Genomic DNA, 22934 nt, shown 5'->3' with positions numbered 1-22934 from the left:
CAATGAAGACAATGAAGACAATGGGATATAGTCGAAAGCTCTAGAACAAGATATACCAGGACCTTGAATCGTGATAGTTTTGTCAACTGTGTATTCCATGCAACAAAATACACGTGAAAAAAAGAACTGACTTTAAACCAAAGAACCACATCCTGTTACTGCGCTTTCATTTTTGATCTGTAATTTTAAATAAATAATTAAATAACAACGTAGATTTTTTATATGCTGCCTTTTTTTATTCATTTAAATTCTTTGCAGAAGTTAAAAAATACTATAGCTGACTATGTGTGACATTTTAAAGGTGTCAGAATATTAACATCTTCCAGCCTCTGAGGGAGTGGTGTAACATGCGCCTTCATGTGCTTCATCTGTCTGCACTCAGGTAAAGTCGTCCGTCTAGAGACACATGTTAAAGATCATTTTGTCTGAGATGCATTACAGCCTCGTAGTGACGAAATGGGGATGGACACAGCGGATATTTTTCTACTTAATGGTCGCAGGTACAGTTTTCTAATGACATATTTTTGATTTATAGATGACAAATGTGTGTTTGTGATCGTGATCATAGGCCTTTTACTCATTACTCAATTCAAAACAGTGTGTTTTATCACAAATGCTTTGCAGGCTTACTTGCAGCCAATTGCAATTTATTTCTCAAATCCAGTCTCAAGGACAGACGGTTGATGTTGTTTCCTGATCAGGTTTCATTCAGGCATTTTCAACCCTTCTTTAGTGGTTTCTTTGCTGTGGTATTGACGGATGTTCACGCTCTAGTGTATTCTTCTGATATGTAGCAAAAACAACAACATGCATCAGGTTAAATGAAGAAGCCAGAGGCAAAAACTTGTTTTTAGTTCTGCATTTGGTCCATGACAAATCCAGGGAGAGAGAACCCTCAAAACTTGACTTTATATTGGTGGACCGAGACACGTCTTTACAAGTTACATTTCAAACCTCCTGTAAAGTTTATAAATTTGGCAATTTACTTTTTTCCTCTCTCACAAGCACCCGTTATTGTGTTTCAATTGTTATTCTGTTATAACTTCTAAAAACTGTGATAAAAGCAATCTGACTTTGACAATAATCTGTTTTAAACCTTATCAAATATTTGTGCATGCTAGATTCTTCTCCATCATTGGATATGTAAAAAAATAAATAATTGTAGCATCTTTGGTCTTGTGGCCTAAGTCAACAAGGCTTGTGGGTAGCACTAAAATATCTTTTTAAAATGTCCATGATTAATATCTCGACAGTGTAAAGGTAGAGGAGAAAGAGAGAAGGGGACATGTAACAAAAGTACAAAGCCTGAATTGATTCGAGGGAGTTGCGGTTATAACATTCAACTGACAGGATGCCCAAAATAATTGTTATCACTAATGAATGTGTAAACACATCCTTCAATCTCTTTGTTTCATTCTTTTATCCAAAAGTTTTGCCTTCCTTTTAAAAGCTTTAGAACATTTTGGTAAAATCTTCCAAGATCATGCAGCAACTCTCGGCCAACATAAATAAAAAAGTGAAAACAACTTGTCATGTGACAACTTTTACTTCACATGTTGTTGGTAAATGTGTGGCTGTAACTGACCAAAAAGGAAGCCTCAACAACTGAAAGCAGAAGACACATATCCTCCTATCAGCTTGATACAAGAACAATATATTGACACTTTAAATGCTAGGAAAATCCCCAATTATTCAATTTAAGCAAAAGAAGTTTAATTTCACTTCTTCTTTACATTCAAATAATGTATCGAGTCTAAAAGAGAGAAAGTTTGGTAGCATGTGGTTTCTTGCTGCTGAGCTGTGCATCTTTTTGTCTGCAGTTAGATTTTTATTTTCATGCATCCACTAACTGCAAAAATGGCAAAACCCCAAATTTAAGGGTATAAATCATTCCCTCAGAGATCTATGGCGGAAGTTAAAGACCATGTCCACATTTTTCTACACTACATTATTTCGGGGCACGGTTACTGTTTGTCCAAATGAGCCATAACATGTGAATTTAAGGTGCAATGCTCACGAGCTGAACAGACAATATCGTTCAGTAATCTGAAATATAGAATGTAGGTGACCCTGCAGCTATCACATGATCAGAAATCCAAAATAGTTTTCCCTATAGAGAGCTGAGGGATGACATCTTTTTGTAGGCCAACCAGGAAGTCAGCATCGCTCTGGTTCCCTAGACAACCAGATTTTTCAATCTGATTTTGGATTATTGCAGATTATAATCTCTGCGGCAAACAAAAGTTTATGATATCTAGACATGTTTTGTTCAGCAAGATAATCTTCACAAATGAACACTTTTCTGCTTGAAGAGGATATGCAATCGCCAGAAGTAAAAAGCTAACATTAGGCTATAAGAACTACACCGCAGTCACATGACTTCAGGTTTAATAGTCTCATTTAGCCACTTGCTAGAAACTTGTTTCTTTTTTAAGACACGTAAAAGATTCAAATTTCACGAGGATTTACTGGCGGATTAAATTAATTAGAGAACAAAGTGTTACAATCTCTTAAACTCGTGCTAACCAAAGACTTTATTTCAGGCGTTTCACCCATTGACTTCGAGACGAGGGAAGTGCATAAATGCTGACTCATTGCCGGGTTTAGGACTCATTCCTGCACCTTTCTGTTAAACTGAAAACTTAAACTCACATGTACAAACATTGTGGTCTTTGGTTGTATCCAGTCAGTCGTTGCCCGTAGCTCAACTCACCTTGAAAAGAAGAAAAGAGATGGAGGTTGAGAAGTTTGGAGAAAGATACTGCAATGGTTACTTTTAACAGGAAACTGCTCATTCATAGTTTTTTCTTTCTGTTTTTCAGGTACTCGCTCTCTGGTCACAGTCCACCAGCCTCCTGTGACCGCCACCGCTCTGGGTCATGACGTCCTGATGCCGTGCTTTCTCAATATCTCCGACGATGAGAGAATGGTGACCCTGCCGGTTCTGTATTGGATGTACTCAACACAGGACAACACTGACAAACCCAGAATGTGGTCCCCCTCTGAGAAACATGAGGGTCGTTTTGAACTTCTGGACAAAAACCGGAACACTTCAAACAAGTCCATGGTCCTGAAGAATGTCCAGTGGGCCGACAGTGGGAAGTACCTGTGCAAACTGTCCATTAACACGGAGAGGAATAAAAGTTTCAGGAGAAAAGGAAATGAAACTTCACTGAAGGTTTATGGTGAATACAAGGTTTTAGATTTTTCTATTCCTATTAGGATTCAAATGGGTGTATTAACGATAACCATGATATTTAAAATAATACACATAGGCCTATGATGATATTGTGTAAATTATCCAGCGCCTCTTGAATTGTTTACGTTTCTTTCCATTCTTCTTTGTCCCCCCCCACCCTAAAGTTTTGGTTTGTCAGGAGGATTTGTAAAATCTGGGGGTTATGAATCAGGTTCAGGGCTAACATGATAGATTTAGCAGATCTTTTTGGAAAGACACAGCCTATAAGGCAGGACAAGGAGGATTTACACGTTATTGTCAGCTTTTTGCTGTAACCCAATTTTGGTATTTCTGTGTCAGGATGGGAGAAACATTTCTGCTGAAGAAACCTGGTTTCTTTAAATTACTAGTGAATCAGAAACAGAAGAAAAAAAAAAAATCCGACTATGTCAGGTTCCGCAATTTGGCTGTTGGTAAAGTTACATTCAACTGATTCATTACAACAGTCTTACAACCAGTCTTCATGGTATATGAATGTGCAGTGACTAGGCAACATTTTTTTTTAAGTTAGAGAAGAATTTCATGAAAGTAGACAGAACCTTCAATGCAAATGAGTGTGTTTCTGAGTGTGTTTTAACAAGCCGTGTACACACCTGTGTATCTGCCTGCGTCTCTTTCAGACACCATGATCTTTAACCTCACTGCTCACAACGACTCTCTGCTCTGGTGCAAAGTAAACGTGACCCCGGATCCCGGATTTGTTTTGTCCATTTTTCACAATGGATGCAAACCCCAATCCGCTGACTCTGCTCCAGGAGATGCGGGCGCAGCTCTGCCCTACGTCACCCTCTCCCAGACCGTCCCTCTGAGGAGTGAAGGAGAATACGAGTGTCAGCTGCACCTGAACGGAGATCTGATAACGAAAAGCGTCTTCCACTACCGTCCGCCTGGTAATCATCTCTGTACTGAAGATTATAGAATAACACAAAAGCTGCCATAAACATTCTCCTCACCCAGTTATTGTAAATGTTCAGCCTGCAGACTGCCACACAACATGAACTCTGACATCTTTGCTGTGGTTCCAGCATCTTTCCGGTTATCTATCCACATCTGCAGAAAAGCTTTTCTCTTCTCTTCAAGCTGCACTTGACAATTTCAAGGCGTCATTGGCCCGAAGTCCTGCACTATGTCAACAACACTTGTTTGACCTTTTCTCCTTAGTGGCTGAAGTTGATGGAGATGCTGAAAAAAATTGTTCCCTAACATTTCCGACAACTGCCTCGGGTGAGTCTGTCCAAAACAGCTTCAGGGAAACATTTTCACACACTTCATAAAAAGGCATTTGTGGACATAGTGGAATCTAGCGATGCAGATAGTTGGCTTTGTTTTAATTGGAGAAATGATTACAATAAACCCAGCACTCTTTAATCTTTAATTTCTGGAGGATTACGCTTCATGTCAGCGGTTTTGTGTTTCTCAGAGCCAGCTGTGGTGGTGTTTCCAGAGCCGTGGCTCCTGTATATGGCTCTCCTCCTGGTGCCCATCATCATCCTGCTGAGCCTCGTAACTGCCCTGCTGATGTACAGATGCTGAGAGTTTGTCAACATCTGGCTGAAACGGAAAGGCTTAGCGATGGTGATCTAGTCAAATATTCAGGGGCAGAACCCGCCAAAGCCCCGCCAAAGCCCCAATGCATCATAATGGTTCAACATGGCTGTCCCCATTCAGAAAACACAACCAGCCCATGGAATCCCCAAATCCACAATGAACCAGTCAGCCGCTTCATGGTGCTTCACAGAACATCTGATGTGGAAGTGCACATTTTAACACAAGATCCAACGAAGCCTTTCCAACCATTTATGGACAGCAGCGAAGGATGAAGGATGATTATTTTTCCACCATTAATGCATCCACAATCTTGACATAGAATAGATGTTGAAATGCCTGAAGAGAACGCTGCCCCCATCACTGTAGTTTCTTCACTCGTCTTGAACCTGTAAAGTTGGGAAATATCATGTAGACTGTAGATGTTTATCAGCCACCTGTAAATATACCACATGATATGGACTGCAAGGTGTAAATAATGTCAGTTAAGTCAACAAAACGGTTTCAGCCCCTGAACCGAATTGTGACGCAGCAAGTGATGATACGTCAGGGTCAAATGAATCATTATATTATGGTAGTTCCATTTTTGAGGGGGAAAAAATGCATCAAAGGAAGCAAAACAAGATTGAAACAACCTCACAAATGATGGTTATTCCTGGTGTGACATCTGTGGCCTGCCTATAATTATTTGTCTACTGTTTCACAATGTAAACTCTGACTGTGAATAATATTACATAGCGAGGTAATAGAGTATCAAAAGGCATATTAAATTGTAGACTATGTTATTGTTTACTGATCTTTTGTTAAATGTACAGTCTCAGTCATTTGTTGTTGTTTTTTTGGGGTGGTGGGTGAGGGGATTGATTTCTCAGGAACAGTTCGCTCTGAATCAGAAAACAAAGTGAACTCCCTGCCCACACGTTCCTCTTTCATCAGAAATGTAAATGTTCCCTTTCCTTGGGAAAGTTTTGAGCAACAGTTTCAGTAATGCAGTAAAATGGCACTGGCTTAACTTTAAGCATAAACATCAAGCAATCAAGTGACAAATCTGTGCCTAAAATTAAGAGAAAACTCAAATCACCTTTGAGTTAAAATGTATCGCCTATCGACGCATCAAACCTGCATTTTTGTACAAGAATCACTGAAGCATGAGTGGATATTTATAGAATGTCTTGTTGCTGTGATTGAAATTAATCCACAAATTTTCAAACAAGGAAAACGGATGTTAGTGGAATTAGGTACAGGAAGGTCACACGGTCACACACACACACACACACACACACACACACACACACACACACACACACACACACAGGAAGGATGCATTTGTCCAAGCGAGGACAGGCAAGCAATCAGCACAGTAATCCTCACTGCTGGCATGATGAAATGGCCAAAACGAGAGATCAGCGCGCAAACACACACACACACACACACACACACACACACACACACACACACGTACACACAGACTGGACTGATTCCCCTCTGAGTCAAAACGTGAGTCAGTGCACCTGTGGTTATGTTACATGTGGTTGTGTGGCTGTGTGTGCCTGTTTATGTGTTGATTAATGAGTAAGACAGAGAGCAATGGTGGCTAGAACAGTGGGTTAAAAACTTGGCAGTTGGAATGTCTGACAGGCAGGCTGTTGTGAACGGAACAGGCGAGTAAAGAAGAAACGTACCATGAGTGATTTCATGACAAACACTTAGTTTTAAGGCGAGTAACCCGTTTAAAATCCATCAGGAATTCACCAAATGTTGGATATGAATTTGAAATGAGCTATATATATATATATATATATATATATATATATATATATATATATACAGCATATGTATAAACGATTGTATTAAAAAGACAGTGAGACGTTCAACACAAATGTAAAGCCCTGGTTTCAGTATATTAATGAAAGTTGCATTGCTTTGTCAAGTAAACAACTTTAAATATTCTAACATGAAATAAGAGTTTAAAAGAAGCTACAGCCTACAGTCATGGACGGATTATGAGACAATGAGACACAGACATGTACCTGTCAACAGCACCACAAACAGCCTCCAATATGACCGTATACACTTGAGCTTTCTAACACAGCTTCGACTCAATGGAGGGAGGATTTATTGCAGGGCTGTTGTGTTAGACTGCTGTAGTTTTAGCAAGGTGAGCTCACATGTCTTTTCTCTGCTTTGCTCTGCCCTGCACACTTATGATCTCTGTGTATCAATGATTTATTGTTTTTATTTTGCATCCTTTATATTTCTTAATCAAATTACTTCACATAGACTTTTGGTACAACCTTGCATTTCAACACACAGTCTACTTAAACCTTTGCATCTTGTGTTCAGGTTTCAGATTCAGATCAGTTTTTCTGTGATATCAGTGACTGTTCTCTTTGCCAACACGTGGTGGTTTCTGGAAGCAATGAAAACATCATATCAACTCACTGTTGCCATAACAACGGCTTTATACTTCCTCCTCCTCCTCCTGAATGCACCTCCCTCCCTCAGCCTTCACCCATCCCAAGGACTGATTAGCGCGCCATCCTTCCACAGACACACCATGTCATCTCTGGAGATTACTGCTTTTATTTTTTTCGGTGCGTGTTTCCCTTCCGCTTTTCTTCATTTTGACGTCTCGCGCAGCGTCTCCAGGAGGAATATGCGTGTCTCGCAAAGACATTCCCCAACGCGCGACTCTTCTTGAAGGCAACAAGTAAGAGATTGTTGTCTTTTTTTTTTCTTTCTGTGTCGTGCGCTGATCCTTGAATCTCTCCGATGGTCCCCGGAGTGACGGCGGAGCTACTTCTAGCATGTGATGGAAGCCGTCCACCTCTGAACCATCAACAGGACGAGACGTTTCAAGGCTATCAGTGAGGGGAGGAAAAGCGCAGAATTCATTTTTTAATATTATATAGTGTATTGATAAAGAGGTGACAGGTGAAAGGACGCTGCGCTCGGCTGTGCTGCACGTCTATAGGGATTTTCTTTTTTTTTTAAAAGGACGGACAGGATTTTAAGGCATTTATTTTTTTTAGCAAATTTACTGATTCAAGACTGTAGTTTTTTGCGTGAACACCCTACAGCAAAGCAACTCTTCATTTATATCCACACCGCTGGAATACACAAAAGAAGAGCGCACTGCTTTTTAGCCTCCGAAGACGCACAGATGGTTGCATGCCTTTAAACCCGCCTTCAGACTGGAGTCATGTGCTGGTGACCCGTCTGAGCAGCAGAGCTGCTGCTATAAGCAAACCACATGGCTTAACTGATGTGGGCAAACAGTGGATGAATTCACATGACTGAGTCAGAAGTTGAGACTGTGCACGCCGCCTACAGCTTTACATGAAGTGACAGTTGTGGAGCTGCAATTTGGACAGTAGAAAGAAAACAATAACTCTGATATGACTCTTAATTAAAAAATAGGGTGATTGCAACTTCTTCCAAAGCCAAAGAGAGGTGAAAACAAGCGAGAGGATACGTGCTTCTATTTGCCATCCCACTCAGACTGTAGATCCATCAAGCACCAGCCCTTCTTTCTGCCCAGGGCTTTAGTCGCACATGAGGGGAAAGTGCAGCCAAATTTTTAAGGAATTCATACATGCAATATTTGACATAATAATAGACCTTTTAACTGCGCACTCTTTTAGCTCACCACTGCATGTGTCTCTCACACGCTGCTTCTTCCATATTCAGCCCAAATTCCTCAGCCTTAGAGAGTAGTCATCCAGTGGCCTTTATGGTCAATCAGTGACACTGCCGTTTATCGGCCCATCAGTTATCTGTGTGTCAGTGTACTGGCATTATCTGGTGCACACTGTCTCATTGGAGCTCAACAGGCCTAAGGGTGTGCCACAGAGTATAAATAGTTGAACAAAGGCCCTTTTGGTGCTGACGAGAGGCCGAAACCTGAAACCTGGAGTGATTCGTCTCTCTGGTAACTCTACACGCTCACACAATGAGAGGCTGGACAGAATAGAGTGATTTAGATCCTGAGCCGAGGCGGCAGGGCACATGCTTTCCCTGCTGCTGCTGTCGGGTTTTTCAGGTACTTCAGAAGACCAGATCAGCAAGAAGAAGACCCACCCCTCCTACCGGCCCCATGTGCTGAAAAAAAAGGAGGAGAAGAAGAGGAAGACACCCGGGCGGACCACACCCAGAGTCCCAACAGCTTCCGAAAAGAGTCTCCTCCTCTCCCAGACTTGAAATCATAGTCGGGACATCTTTTGGCGTCATAGAGGTTTTGACCACCGAGCTGGAATAGCTGCTGTATAGATCTGTCTTGTGTCTCCCTTTCTGAAGTGTGTGTGTGTGTGTGTGTGTGTGTGTGTGTGTGTGTGTGTGTGTGTGTGTGTGTGTGTGTGTGTGTGTGTTGAGAACCACCAGCAGTCTCCGTTCTCCTGTCAGGATGTCTGCAGTCCAAGAGCTGCTGCTGCTACCTCTGGCCCTCCTGGCGCTTCAAGGTGAGTGGGAAACGGTTGCGTTGTGCCGCGACGGCCTCACCTTGGCACGTGAGCCAACATCTACCCCCCCCACACACACACACCTGTGCCTCCATCACATTCACTGACTGTGCATTGTGTTACTGTTGTTGAGGTGTTTCCTGTTGTCTGATGTTGCTCTGTTAGCTCTGTTTGTATGTCATGTTTTTTTTTTGGAGGGGGGGGGGTGTTTGATCATTGGACTGGATTACGTGCTAAAAGCCCAGCTGTTCAGCTTTTTTTTTTGTAGAGTAATGAGATGAGGCCTTGTGGAGCGTGCGCGCACACACACACACACACACACACACACACACACACACCTGATCCCCTGTTCATCCAGCTGCGTAACAGAGGTCTGTAATACCAGGGTGCAGTCAGGGGAGAGAGAGGGGCATCGAAGGGCGACAAGACCTTCCAAACAGCTCGATTTGTATTTGCAGAGCTGGGAACTCATCAGCTCATTTGTTGTTTTCAACTATTTAAGTATTTTTTTGTTCATCTTTAAATTTATGTACTTTCATTTGCTGCTATGATCAGCAGGCGTGTTTTACCAGTCTTGTGGGGACATAAATATCATAACAAAGTCACATTGTGGGGACTCGCCTTCCTTTCAGGGACGAAATGGGACGAAATGGGACAATAAATACTTAAATTGGTCATGTACTCCAAATAAATGCTAATGTTGCTCCGTGTCAGCAGGATGTATAAAGTTAGCAAGTTAGCCCAATCAACGTACGAGGCAATAATATGTGTAACCTGTGCAATTTTTGATGCCAAGAATTACTGATTGATGCATTTTCAACGTTGAATTTTGGAATACAATTCTTCACAGTTTTGTCAACACAATTTATAATGACTGCATACCATTTAGGGTTTGTCTAGACCTCTTTTATATGCAGACATTTGAGCTTGTTACATTATTGGGGCCTCACTCCATTCAGGTGGGTCAGTGAGCCAGCATGCACAACGCCAAGCCCCCAGAACTGGAGCGCCCTTCATCCCTCGTGTTGTCAGTTACACTTGTGCTTTTCCTGCTTCGACGAGTCACCAACAGTGTCAGCAGAGTGTCACCAACAAGTTGAATAGACGACGGAGCCGAGGATTTCTTGAGAAAAGAATGAATGCGCGCCTTGAGTTCCATTCTTCAAAACAGATTGTACAGAACAAAATGTCATTGGACATGCAGTACTAAGAGCCTTTGTGCAGACATTGCAGAGAACAGAGCTCATACAGAAAGGACTGAAGTGAGATCAACAGGAAACTAGGCAGCAGACAGAGATCTCAAACTACATCAAAACATCGCACAACAGAGGATTGTAAATTTGGGGGGTATTTTGTTTCTCTCAAACTGTATTTGCTGTTGCAAATTAAAATGATATAAAATCAAATTAATAGACAGTCCTGTATACAACATTGTAGCGACAGAGTTTTGCTCCTTTGTTATAATCTTTGGGAACAATTTAACACTTATTGAGACTTCTTGTTATGTTTTTGTCCATCGTTTATGTTAATATATAATAATATATATATATATATATATATATATATATATATATATATATATATATATATACAGTACTAAGAGAAAGTAAATTTAGAGAGAAAAATAAGTAACTGAAATGTGACAAAGCTTTTAAATTGGATTTGATTAACATTGTGATGTTTTCCTCTTGTGTTGAGCAGTCCTCTTGAGCAGGAAATTATCCACATTTTTGTCTCTTTTTTTGTTCGTAAATCACATGTTGGATGTCTTGATTTAGTTTTCTGGACTCCACAAAAATAGAAAATAGTGCTCTTGACCCAATGGAGCAGCCGTTGTGAGAAATATATGAAGAGAGAAAGGCAGGCTGGGATCCCTCAAGCTTTGTTCTATACTGATACACCAGTGTGCCGTCACTTAACCAGTCGAGACAATATGACAGCTCTGTGAAGAGCAGTGTGCTTCAATGGTCTATACGTGTTCCAGTGGAAAGTCTGTCGCTCGCTAGGTGTCATGGGAAATGTCATGGACTCTTGGCAATTCCCCAGGTTGTGTTCAGTATATGCGTGTGTTTTAATCCAGCCATGGAAACAGATGTTGTCCTCCCTCATCTCTTTCGCTGTCACTTATCCAATTTCTCTCTCTCTCTCTCTCTCTCTCTCTCTCTCTCTCTCTCTCTCTCTCTCTCTCTCTCTCTCTCTCTCAAATATCCTTGATCCTTTTTGTATTTCCTTTAGCTCCCAGCAACATGCTAGCTAGCTAGCTAACTTCAGTAGGTGGATGGTCCTTTGTGCAGCTAAAGCCTTAGGTCAGGTTTTTCTTTTTCTTTTTTTTCTTTGTAGGCCTCAGCAACTGATATGATCTGAGGGATTAGGCTGCCAGCCTCCCTGTCAGGGTGGAAAAAAACCCTCCTAATCTGCCATTTCTGGAATATTTGTTGCATAATCCTGAACCTCAGTCCACAGATTATGCAATGCACAATCTCGCCTCTGCTGCGTCACCAACCTCCCTCAGGATTACCGCCTCACGCTGTCTTGTGTGTCGCTGCCGTCCCTGCTACATGTTCATCCGTCTCTGTCCTTGTTCATTCTGTCTGTCCTGCAAATGAAGGTCTCTCCTCTGTCTTCAGGCATCCTTTTAATTTATGTCCCGCTGTGTGTTGTTGGTAATGTGTCTCCTCTGTCTGTGTTCCAGGTCTCACCTTCTTTTCTCAGCCATCTCAAACCCCTCCCTGTTCCTCTGCATTGGATGTCTTGCCCTTGTGTCTGTCTCTTTGCCTTTCTGTCTCTTCCGCCGTGTCTTTTCTGCATGGTAGAAGCTAATAACTCACAGACTTGAGTCAAAATATCGCTGCATATTAATGATAAGCCAAAGATTTGGTGGCGTCTATTTGCAAATGTCTATCAGTTGATGTACAAATGCTTTCCTGTGAGATTAAGTGATGGATGACTTTCATCAACCTCTATTGGCAGCCGAGGATTAGCTGCAGCACTGACAGTTGGTGCATATTACAGCAGCCTGTAACTAACACAAACAATCAAGGAACAGACAAGAAAGCTAATTAGAGCAGAGATTAAACTGAAAAGAGCAGAAATAGCAGTTTTTTTAGTTGTGAATAAGTGCACCTGTTCTCTAAGCAGTTATCAGCAAATGCTGTTTGACCCAGGTCTGTTTGTTATAATCCAGTTCCTCAGCAGACCCGCCTCCCAGAAAACCCAAAGACCCAAGACCCCAGCCTTAACCGAACGCTGTTTTGTAGGTTCAGACATGTACGTTTTCCTCACCTGAGTTGTTATGAGGGGCCTTAGCTCTACTTTAAAAGGCAAATTCTGGCTTATTACAACTTTGGTCCATTTTTATAATTTTTGCCACAGTTTCTTTCATGGATTATAGCTGTGCACTCTTCAAAGTAAGCGCAGAGATCTGGGAACGCAACGACCAAATCTGAAACACAAGCTCAATTGGGGTTTTTGTCGCAGCGTGGGACACAAACTACTGTAGCCAACCGTTTGCAAGGCATGGGTAGAGATGCATGCCCAAAACATTATGAAAGCCTTATTATCAACAGATGTTTGGATATGTGCGGCTGCATTTAATCAAGAATATTGGTTGAATATACATTTTCAATAGCCATGTAAACAGCTTAGTAGAAATATTGCTTTTTTTTTCAGAATACGGGCAAAACTAAAGAAATATAACATTTATAATAATTCAGTAGCATCTGTGCTGCTGAAAAAAACACCGCCAGACCAAGCTACCTCCAACAAAATATTTTAGAGTAGAGTGGCGACAAGGGGGAGCTATCTATCATTAAGACCACTAAATCTGGAATTCTATCAATCCAGTTCAGGCTCGGGTTTAGTCGTTCTCGGGTCCAGCTGGGTTCGGGTCTGTGTTTAGTTTTAAAGCTACTGGTCTGTCTCTTGTTTGAATACGATAGTTTGGGTTTTTATTATGGGGCCTGTGATTCTTACATTATGTTCTTAACCTTCTCTCCCATTCCTTCCCTTTTTTTTCTCCCCTTCTCTCTCTGCAGTGCATCAGCCAACATTAGGCTTCTTCCCTCCTGCTTCCCCATCTCCCCCCGTGCTTTAGTAGAAATGGCTGTTACCTTTGAAGCCTGTACTAACCCCCCCCCATGTATTTCTGCAGTGTGGTGGCAATTCTACGTCTGCGATTCCTTTTAAAGTTTCACCTGCAATATTTGTATCCGAGGGAGTAAAAGATAGACCTTTGTTTTATATATTTGTGAACATGAGGTCATGGATGATGTGCAGCCTCTGTCAATCCCAACCAAACTTTTAATGATTTGAGTTCATCTGATCAGCGTTGTGTTTCCTGTCCCCTCCCTCATTTCCCTCCCCCCCATCTTGCGATTCGAAACAAACGCATCCCCAGAAGTCAAAGTTGACAATAATACGAGATCATTGGTTGAGAGCCATGCTGAGGCCTCAGTGGAAACTGCAAGGTGCAGTGTGAGAAAGAAACATGTGGAGTTACAGGTGTGTAACTCCCGGCCGATGAGAAGTATGTGTCATGATGATGATGGCATATATAGACTCACGCTTCTATATATGAATTTAGCTCATTCACTAATTGACAGAATGCAAGAAACTAGTACCGCATACTGCAACCTCTTTATTTCCCCTCAGTTTCACGGATTAAAAAACACCTCAAATGTAAATTACTAAAAAAACAAATCAATGAAATTCACAACAATCCATCTACTGAGATGATGAGAGGAAATAAAAAAGAATGCAAGAAAGAAATCTTGCATGCAATGAGCATTGGAGAGCAAGCACGCAAAAATACATACGTTACAGGAGCTAAACTTGTTTTGTAAAGTACTGTTTAAACAGTTTGCCTGCAAGTACTAAGATACTGGAAAACACCAGAGCTCTGCCCGTGTATCAATCTCTTCCCAGAGTCACGGGTACACGAAAAAGAGGATGATGGCCACCCAGGGCTCTTACCTCTAAACCCTGTGACCTGCAAAGAGCAATAAAGTGACAGAGCAGGTTTCTAACTGTGTGCTCTTCATCCTTTCACTCTGTAGCGTCTCTGTGCCGTGGAGCCTGCGTGGAGGTGGACTCAAACACAGAGGCCGTGGTCAACGAAGGCTTCAAACTGGGCTGCATCTCCTGTAAGAAGAGGGGCGAGGTGCCCGCCACGGCCACCGTCGATTGGTACTTCATGGCCTCGGATGAGACATTCTACAGCCCTGTGAGTGGTAATAAGATATACGACAAGGCAGGCTTTGAAAAAAGTATTCCTCAGTAACGACCTAAAGGAATAACTCGACATGTTGGGAAATGCATTTCCCTTCTTGCAGAAAGTTAGATGAGAAGATTGATATCACTCAAATACATCTCATCTCATCTTCAACCGCTTATCTGGGATCGGGCCGCGGGGGCAACAGCTCCAGCAGGGGACTCCAAACTTGTACCCGCGATCTAATTCTTTCGGTCATGACCCAGTCCACATGACCATAGGTGAGGGTAGGAACAAAGATTGCCCGGTAGATAGAGAGCTTTGCCTTGCGGCTCAGCTCTCTTTTCGTCACAACGGTGCGGTAAAGTGACTTCGATACCGCCCCAGCTGCTCCGATTCTCCGGCCAATCTCACGTTCCATTGTCACCAATCCTGTTTGTGGTATACTCAAATATATTTGTATGGTAAACACAGGCGGCAACCTCCAGGTCTGAAAAGTGAAGCCATTGCATTCTTTCTAATCGCCAGCAGGGGGCAACTCCTCTGGTTGAGAAAAGAAATCTGATTGTATGGAACCCTCCTTCTACCTCGATTTATTACCTTATTAAACATTGTAAACATGAGTTTGTGGTCTTAATCGCTAGTTTTAAGTCTTCTTCACAGCATGATGCTGATTCAGTAAATTTTGGTCCGATTTAGAGTAAAATAGACCATAAAGCAGCGTATGATTCAGGGAGGGGCTACCTTGTAATTGACAGATCGCTACCACGGCGTTGTCGGGTCTAGGAGTTCTTGGTGTCTTCGTTTAACCCTTTCACAGTGTGCTCTCAATTCTTGAAAGTAAATTTTGGTCGCCTACAAATGTCTTATTCAGCGTTCCACTCGTTTGTACTTTGCTCCATCCTCTCATGTCACTTCTGGTTGAGATGGCGACAGCCAAAAACCAAAATGACCACACACAAACTGTTGGGTGATATCATGGAGACAGCTGTGTTTGCTCAAGGATGACAGGAAATGTGAAAACCAAACTTGACAGTCTGGCTATGAATATTCATTCATCAACACAGAACAATCAGTTTGTTTTACAGTTTTTTTATTTACATCCTCATTAGGAACCAATGGGCTGACAGTATAGCAGTTGTATTGAGAGATGGACCAACATTGTTGGTTTTGTTTATTCAAATTAACTGTGGCTACATTTAAGAACAACTAATTTTTCAGCTTAAACACTTGGACCTATGCAAAGCTAACAGTATTTGTAACAAATGGATTACAACTTGCAGAAACACCTGTATGGTCTTTCAACACTTTTGCCTGAAACCCTTGTTATCACTTTGCTAAATGTTCAGTCTCTCATTTCTCATTTTGTTCCTGGCCTCCTTTTCAAAGAAATCCCATACTTGCATTTCTCTTCCAGTTATACAGCTATGAAAATAGAAGGGCTGACGTCACTGACTCACGTTTCGACGATCGTCTGGCCTGGAACGGCAGCAAGAACACCGATGACCTACAGGACGGCTCCATCTACATCCTCAATGTGACGTTCAATGACATTGGAACCTACAAGTGCATATTCACCCGCACCCTCAAGTATTCCAACTACGAGTTTCAAACATACACCAACAAGACTATCGTCATGAAAGTGGTGCCAAAACGTAAGAGAGGAGAGATGCTGTCATACTGTCTGTCTGAGCGGGGAAGAGGGAAACTAAATTAGCCAGCTGTTCAACCAGATAACACTCTCATTGCCTGATTCTCAACCCACTGATACATTAGCTCGTAAACATAGTGGAAGATTTAGCACCTCAAGAGCCAAATATAGCTCTGGTAGACCAAACATTATGGGTTTCATCGTACTTACATTCTCCGCATGGACAGGAACAGGAGTCCAAATGAATTATACTGTTGCTCCTCAGCATTTGGATGAGTAAAAAAGCAGCCGTTTGATATTATGTAAATGTTGCATTTACGGTTTTTGTGCTGGCCCCATGTGGTCAAAACAATTGATTAAAGCAGGCTGTCTGCAGCAAGATTCTGATAAATTATGACACTCTGTAATACAGGACAGGAGGTCATGACTTCTGACATATATTGTTTAAAAATGATGCACAGCCTGGGCAGCCCTCATCTTTTTCATGGCAAAAATGTCTGTAAACCCCTTTCAATAAGCACACAGGTACAATATGTCTTACCTTATCTCCCTCTCCGTCTCTCTAGTCACCAGGGGACTGGCATCCATTTTGTCTGAGGTGATGATGTATGTCACCATCATCGGGCTGCAGGTGTGGCTCGCGATTGAGATGATTTACTGCTACAGGAAGATATCGGCGGCAGGAGAGGAAGCTCTGAGAGAGAGCGCGTGAGTAACCCATGAGACACTCAAACACAAACACAGCCAGCCTCTCTCCGGTGCCAGCCCTCCATTTCCAGAACCTGCTGGGCCAACTTCCCACCAACCGCTTTCACCTTTTGTTTTTCTCTTCCTGACACTGTGTGGGAAGCAGAGACACAATCTGTTTCAATCTGCTCTTTTCAAAATAACAAACACGTTTCTTTTTTTCATCACTGAACTGATATCTTATTGTGATTAACTGATCTTGTCTGCCTGTTCTTCCTTTCCACCACTTTCTTTCCTTCAGGGCGGAGTATTTAGCTATAGCATCAGAAAGTAAAGATAATTGTGCTGGTGTGCAAGTGGCAGAATAGCACCGGTAGGTCTGGATTCTCACTAAACTTAATGTCTGAATACTGTTGCTTCTTGTGCTCTCGTTTATTTTCCAAAGTGGGCGATCATACATTGTGTTTACACCTGTTGTATTGTTAACACCACTCATCTCTCATCTCATCTTCAACCGCTTATCCGGGATCGGGTCACGGGGGCAACAGCTCCAGCAGGGGACCCCAAACTTCCCTTTCCCGAGCCACATCAGCCAGCTCTGACTGGGGGATCCCGAGGTGCTCCCAGGCCAGTTTAAAAATATAGTCCCTCCACCTGGTCCTGGGCCTCCCTCGGGGTCTCCTCCCAGCTGGTGGTGCCTGGAACACCTCCCTAGGAAGGCGCCCAGGTGGCATCCTCACCAGATACCCGAACCACCTCAACTGGCTCCTTTCCACGCAAAGGAGCAGCGGCTCTACTCCGAGTCCCTCACGGATGACCGAACTTCTCACCCTATCTCTAAGGGAGATGCCAGCCACCCTCCTGAGGAAACCCATTTGGGCCGCTTGTACCCGCGATCTAATTCTTTCGGTCATGACCCAGTCCACATGACCATAGGTGAGGGTAGGAACAAAGATTGCCCGGTAGATAGAGAGCTTTGCCTTGCGGCTCAGCTCTCTTTTCGTCACAACGGTGCGGTAGAGCGACTGCAATACCGCCCCAGCTGCTCCGATTCTCCGGCAAATCTCACGTTCCATTGTTCCCTCACTCGCGAACAAGACCCCGAGGTACTTGAACTCCTTCACTTGGGGTAAGGACTCATTCCTTACCCGGAGTGGGCAATCCACCGGTTTCCTGCTGAGAACCATGGCCTCAGATTTAGAGGTGCTGATCCTCATCCCAACCGCTTCACACTCGGCTGCGAACCGATCCAATGAGTGCTAGAGGTCACAGCCCGATGAAGACATCAGGACCACATCATCTGCAAACAGCAGCGATGCAATCCTCAGCCCACCGAACTGTAAACACTCCTCCCCACGACTACGCCTCAATATCCTGTCCATGAATACCACAAACAGGATTGGTGACAAAGCGCAGCCCTGACGGAGGCCAACCCTCACCGGAAACGAGTCTGACTTACTGCCGAGAACCCGGACACAGCTCTCGCTTTGGGCGTACAGAGATTGGATGGCCCCCAGAAGTGGCCCCCTCACCCCATACTCCCGCAGCACCTCCCACAGTATCTCCCAGGGGACCCGGTCATACGCCTTCTCCAGGTCCACAAAACACATGTAGACCGGATGGGCGTATTCCCAAGCCCCCTCCAGGATCCTTGCAAGTGAAGAGCTGGTCCGTTGTTCCACGGCCAGGACGGAATCCGCATTGTTCCTCTTCAATCCAAGGTTCGACTATCAGCAGCAGCTGTAGCCCTTCGGGTCTGTCGGTACTTTGCAACTGCCTCAGGAGTCCTCCGGGATAACATATCCCGGAAGGCCTCTTTCTTCAGTCGGACGGCTTCCCTGACCACCGGTGTCCACCACGGTGTTCGAGGGTTACCGCCCCTGTAATGTTCAGAAATTTCTCAAACAGAGAGGAAGAAGGCCATAGTGGAGAAGAAGGCCACTGAGGAGGAGAAGAAGCAGCAGCCCCCCTCTTTGCACTCTTTGTTCCATCAGCAAGCAGGGCAGGAGTCAGCAGGTCCAGGTCAAAATCAAAAGTATTTAATATTGTTAACAGAAGCCAAAACAATCACAAACCAAATGACACTACCGATAGTAAAATATTTCAAGAAATATGAGACCCCGTTCATACCACAGGACAGATTGATGTATCCGCCCCATGGTACGAAGGAAGTCTGATTCTCTCAGGGGACAAACAGCTCCTTTGTCTCCCAAGAGTTACATTCCTCAACCTATCGATCAGCTCCACGATTGGCTGAAGTCCAATGGGCTCCTCCTTGGATCCTGACCCATTGTCCTGGGCAGACACCTCAGTGAACTACCCTCTTCCCCCGCAGATTTACACCTTCTGACATTCCTCAAACCCCCAACACAGACTCAATATACATTCAATGACCACACTCCTTGGTTTAACACTACCAAGTGCTTTAAAACTGCTTTAAAACTTAAAATTCCTCACACCCCTTGAGGCACCTAAGACCTTGAGACCACAGCTCACCGCCGTAGCTTTGGGAATAGAAGCTTTGAACATCGTCCATTTCTGTTTGATGCCCCCAACCTCCACAGGGATGCTAGAAAAGCTCCGCCGGAGGTGTGAGTTGAAGATCTCCCGGACAGGGGCCTCCTCCAGACGTTCCCAGTTTGCCCGCACTACCCGTTTGGGCTTACCAGGTCTGTCCAGAGTTTTCCCCCACCCTCTGACCCAACTCACAACCAGATGGTGATCAGTTGACAGCTCCGCCCCTCTCTTCACCCGAGTGTCCAAAACATACGGCCTCAGATCCGATGATACGATAACAAAATCAATCATCAACCTTCGGCCTAGGGTGCTCTGGTACCACGTACACTTATGAACATCCTTATGCTCGAACATGGTGTTCGTTATGGACAATCCATGACTAGCACAGAAGTCCAACAACAAACGACCGCTTGGATTTAGATCAGGGAGGCCGTTCCTCCCAATCACGCCTCTCCAGGTATCCCCATCGTTGCCCACGTGCGTGTTGAAATCCCCCAGCAGAACTATGGAGTCCCCCACTGGAGCCCCATACAGGACTCCAGTCAGGGTCTCTAAGAAGGCTGAATACTCTGAACTGTTGTTCGGCGCATATGCACAGACAACAGTCAGAGTTTTCCCCCCCATAACCCGCAGGCGTAGGGAGGCGACCCTCTTGTCCACCGGGGTAAACTCCGACGCAGCGGCACTCAGCCGAGGATTTGTGAGTATCCCCACACCCGCCTGGCGCCTCACACCCTGGGCAACTCCAGAGAAGAAAAGAGTCCAACCCCTATCCAGGAGTACGGTTCCAGAACCGATGCAGTGCGTAGAGGTAAGCCCCACCAGATCTAACTGGTAGCGCTCCACCTCCCGCACAAGCTCCGGCTCCTTCCCCCACAGAGAGGTGATGTTGCACGTCCCCAGAGCCAGCCTTTGCCGCCCGGGTCTGGTCCGTCGAGGTCCCTGGCCTTCACTGCCACCCATGGGGCAGCGCACCCGACCCCAGCGGTTCCTCCCGCAGGTGGTGAGCCCACAGGATGGAGAGGAGGGGGGTGCCACGTTGCTGCTTCGGGCTGAGCCCGGCCGGGCTCCGTGGCAAACCCAGCCCGGTAGTGTTAACACCACTACCGGGTTGAAATTAATATAATGTTCCTGTATCAGAATATTGTATACAGTATTTTATAGGTTGGGGACCACTGACATGACAAACAGTTGTTCAGCCTACATGTACCTCTGGTTAGCCAACATGCTACATTCAACTTTTGGATCATCAAAGTGTCTGACTTAGCCACCAAAATAACCAAATTATTGTATTAAGGTTTGTGCCATTCAATAGGTAGTGCTCATCCAATCCTTTATCTAGGCCAGGTGCAGGACAAACAATCAATTAATTATTTTAGCGCACACTAGAATTTATTTAAAGTGGCACCAGACAATTGTTTTCTATAATCATTGTTTTATTATTACTAAGTTAATGGTGATTGCTAACAAAGACACAATCAGCGTTTGGATTGGTTACCTTTAAACTTTGCTTTATGCCACTGGGAGTTCCCAGGAAAATGAAGGCCTAATTGAAGGCGATACTGCATGTTACTTTAGTCTTTTACATAATTCATTTAATTTTTGTTTTTCTTGCTTCAGGTCAAGGAAGAATTCAAGATGGAGTCCTTGAGTATTTTCAAATTCCCTCTTTCATTTCCTCTCCTCTCACCGTAACTCACATCCCACCATCCTCTTCACAAGATGGAAAAAGCCGAACCACAGAAAGGAGAAAGATCTTTTCTTCATAGAAACGTTTGGGAAAGAGCTGAACTGTATACAGTATCTAAATCCTGTTTTGAGGGACAGGAGGGATGCATCAGGACGTGGTCCAACAGGAGAGAGACTGGGTTGAACTGTATATTGGTGTATACGTATGCACAGATAATCCTATATCGATATTATAGGCCTATACATTTATATACACTACCTGCATGCTTATGAGCTATTCATAACGACCAACATCATGCATCTGAAATTCTGTCATTTTCACACGCGTGTTTTTTTTTTTAAATACTAGTACGACTAAATTTGACTGCAAATGTTCTTGCTGTAATGATGTAACACTACTAGAAGGTATACAGAGGAAACACTGCTGCAACAGCTGTTATTAAATGTTTCACTTTGACCAGATTTAATATTTAAAACAGACCAATATCTAAATCTTAAGGACACTCTTTGACATTTTAATTAGGCGATTAAACCAATATCAACGGTTCAACCTTTTGTTTCTTCCAAAGGCATTCTTAACATTCTTAACACTCAGCAGTTGTGAAGAGCAATGAGTCACGATTGTCACACGTCAGGTTAAAGCCGTTGCATTCAGTCACTTAAACACAAGGAAACAGGAATGTGAGGGTTCACACCCTCTGCTAACCAAGAGAAATGTGGTCTGTATTAAATGTTAAGTCTGCTTAATGTTTAGCTTTCTCTGGAGGGTGTTTGACAAGAAGTATTATTTAAACTGAATTTGTCGACAGTGGAAAAAGTTTCCACAGATGTGTAATTTCACACACGTCCAGTGTTTTTGTAGAAAATGAAGGGCTCTGCAAATTGCTACGTATCTAACTGCCGTGGGTAAACGTACCACAAAACCAGTCCAGTGTGCCTCCCTGGGTGAATGAAGCCAGTGGAAACCAAAAAAAGGGGAAAGAGGTGAAGCCTTGTTATAAATCTATAGTGTTTGTAAAAACAGCTGGAGGGAAACTTCTCTCTCCAGAGGACCAGACATCGACTACCGGTGAACACTAGATGGCAGCCAAACAACTGCCGCTCTGCATGTTAACTGATCAGCTCTTCTGCACCAAAACTGAGTTTCATACATTTTTGCGATATCGACTAACTGCATGCTTACTGATGGAAGAAGAAGAGTACAGTACAAACAGCATGTCCAATGACTGCAAGCTTAAAAAAAACAACTGAATAAGTGATTTCTCATCGCTTACTGAGCGATTTACTTTTTGGTAAATGCTGCATCAGTTGACATCTTCATTTAGATGAACCCACCTGTGAAATGAAAACCACACTGCTGGTCTGCTTTGTGTTCTCGTGTTTCAGCAACAAATTAAAATGGCTGTTTTCACTTCATGTGCAGGTGTGAAAATGTTGCTTGCCACAATAATAAGTGATACACAGAAGAAGAAAAAAATAAAGTTCTTGTGAAAAAAAAGCCGTGTCTCAGTAGAATTTGTTCTAAAATAAATGGTAAGTGTGTAGGCGTCGGGACTTTCAGCCGGATGTATCTTCAGTTCACACTTAAAACGTTTCACCGTGTTCTGCAATTTTAATCAACATTTAACAGCAAAATGACAAAACTAGTGCTGAAACGATTATTCTGTTCATTTTCTTTAGCCTTTCCACTGAACAATCAATCGATCAGTCAACAACTATTTTTGATGATTTAATAGTTGTTTAAGTCTTTTATCAAGCAAAAGATGTCGAATATTTGCTGGTTCCAGCATCTCAAGTGTGAGGATTTATTCCATCACTTGATTTTAAATCGCTGTCATAGTCTTTGGGTTATGGATGGCTAATTTGGAAGTAATTTGGAGATGTCACCTTGAGCTTTTTGAACTTGGGATGAAGATTTAAAAAAAAAAAAAATTCTGACAC

General features: G+C 43.3%; 2 protein-coding genes across 4 annotated transcripts; both read left to right on the top strand.

The window, feature by feature from the left end:
* Nucleotides 1–352: 352 nt before the first annotated feature.
* On the top strand, nt 353–5565 carry LOC137891697 (uncharacterized). Its single transcript, XM_068736442.1, has 5 exons — nt 353–500; nt 2823–3185; nt 3859–4128; nt 4400–4462; nt 4659–5565. Exons 1-5 carry the CDS (start codon nt 407–409, stop codon nt 4769–4771), a joined length of 903 nt encoding a protein of 300 aa, XP_068592543.1. The 5' UTR covers nt 353–406; the 3' UTR covers nt 4772–5565.
* Nucleotides 5566–7284: 1719 nt separating this feature from the next.
* Nucleotides 7285–22475, top strand: scn1ba (sodium channel, voltage-gated, type I, beta a). Of its 3 annotated transcripts, none has more exons than XM_068735234.1 (7): nt 7285–7493; nt 9164–9240; nt 14295–14461; nt 15867–16104; nt 16667–16808; nt 17089–17160; nt 20925–22475. In XM_068735234.1, the coding sequence occupies exons 2-6, from the start codon at nt 9186–9188 to the stop codon at nt 17153–17155; spliced, it is 669 nt and encodes a 222-aa protein (XP_068591335.1). In that variant the 5' UTR covers nt 7285–7493; nt 9164–9185; the 3' UTR covers nt 17156–17160; nt 20925–22475. The 3 variants fall into 3 exon arrangements, with proteins under 3 accessions (XP_068591335.1, XP_068591334.1, XP_068591336.1); XM_068735233.1 differs by having other exon boundaries at nt 7285–9017; XM_068735235.1 differs by lacking the exon at nt 17089–17160 and having other exon boundaries at nt 7285–9240.
* The last annotated feature ends 459 nt before the right edge of the window (nt 22476–22934 follow it).

The sequence above is a fragment of the Cebidichthys violaceus genome, unplaced genomic scaffold (genome assembly GCF_023349555.1).
Source record: "Cebidichthys violaceus isolate CVI_PGR_0920_01 unplaced genomic scaffold, fCebVio1.0.p SCAF_7, whole genome shotgun sequence".
NCBI lineage: Eukaryota > Metazoa > Chordata > Actinopteri > Perciformes > Stichaeidae > Cebidichthys > Cebidichthys violaceus.
The sequence above is the reverse complement of the archived record's forward strand: the minus strand, read 5'-3'. Positions and strand labels throughout refer to the sequence as shown.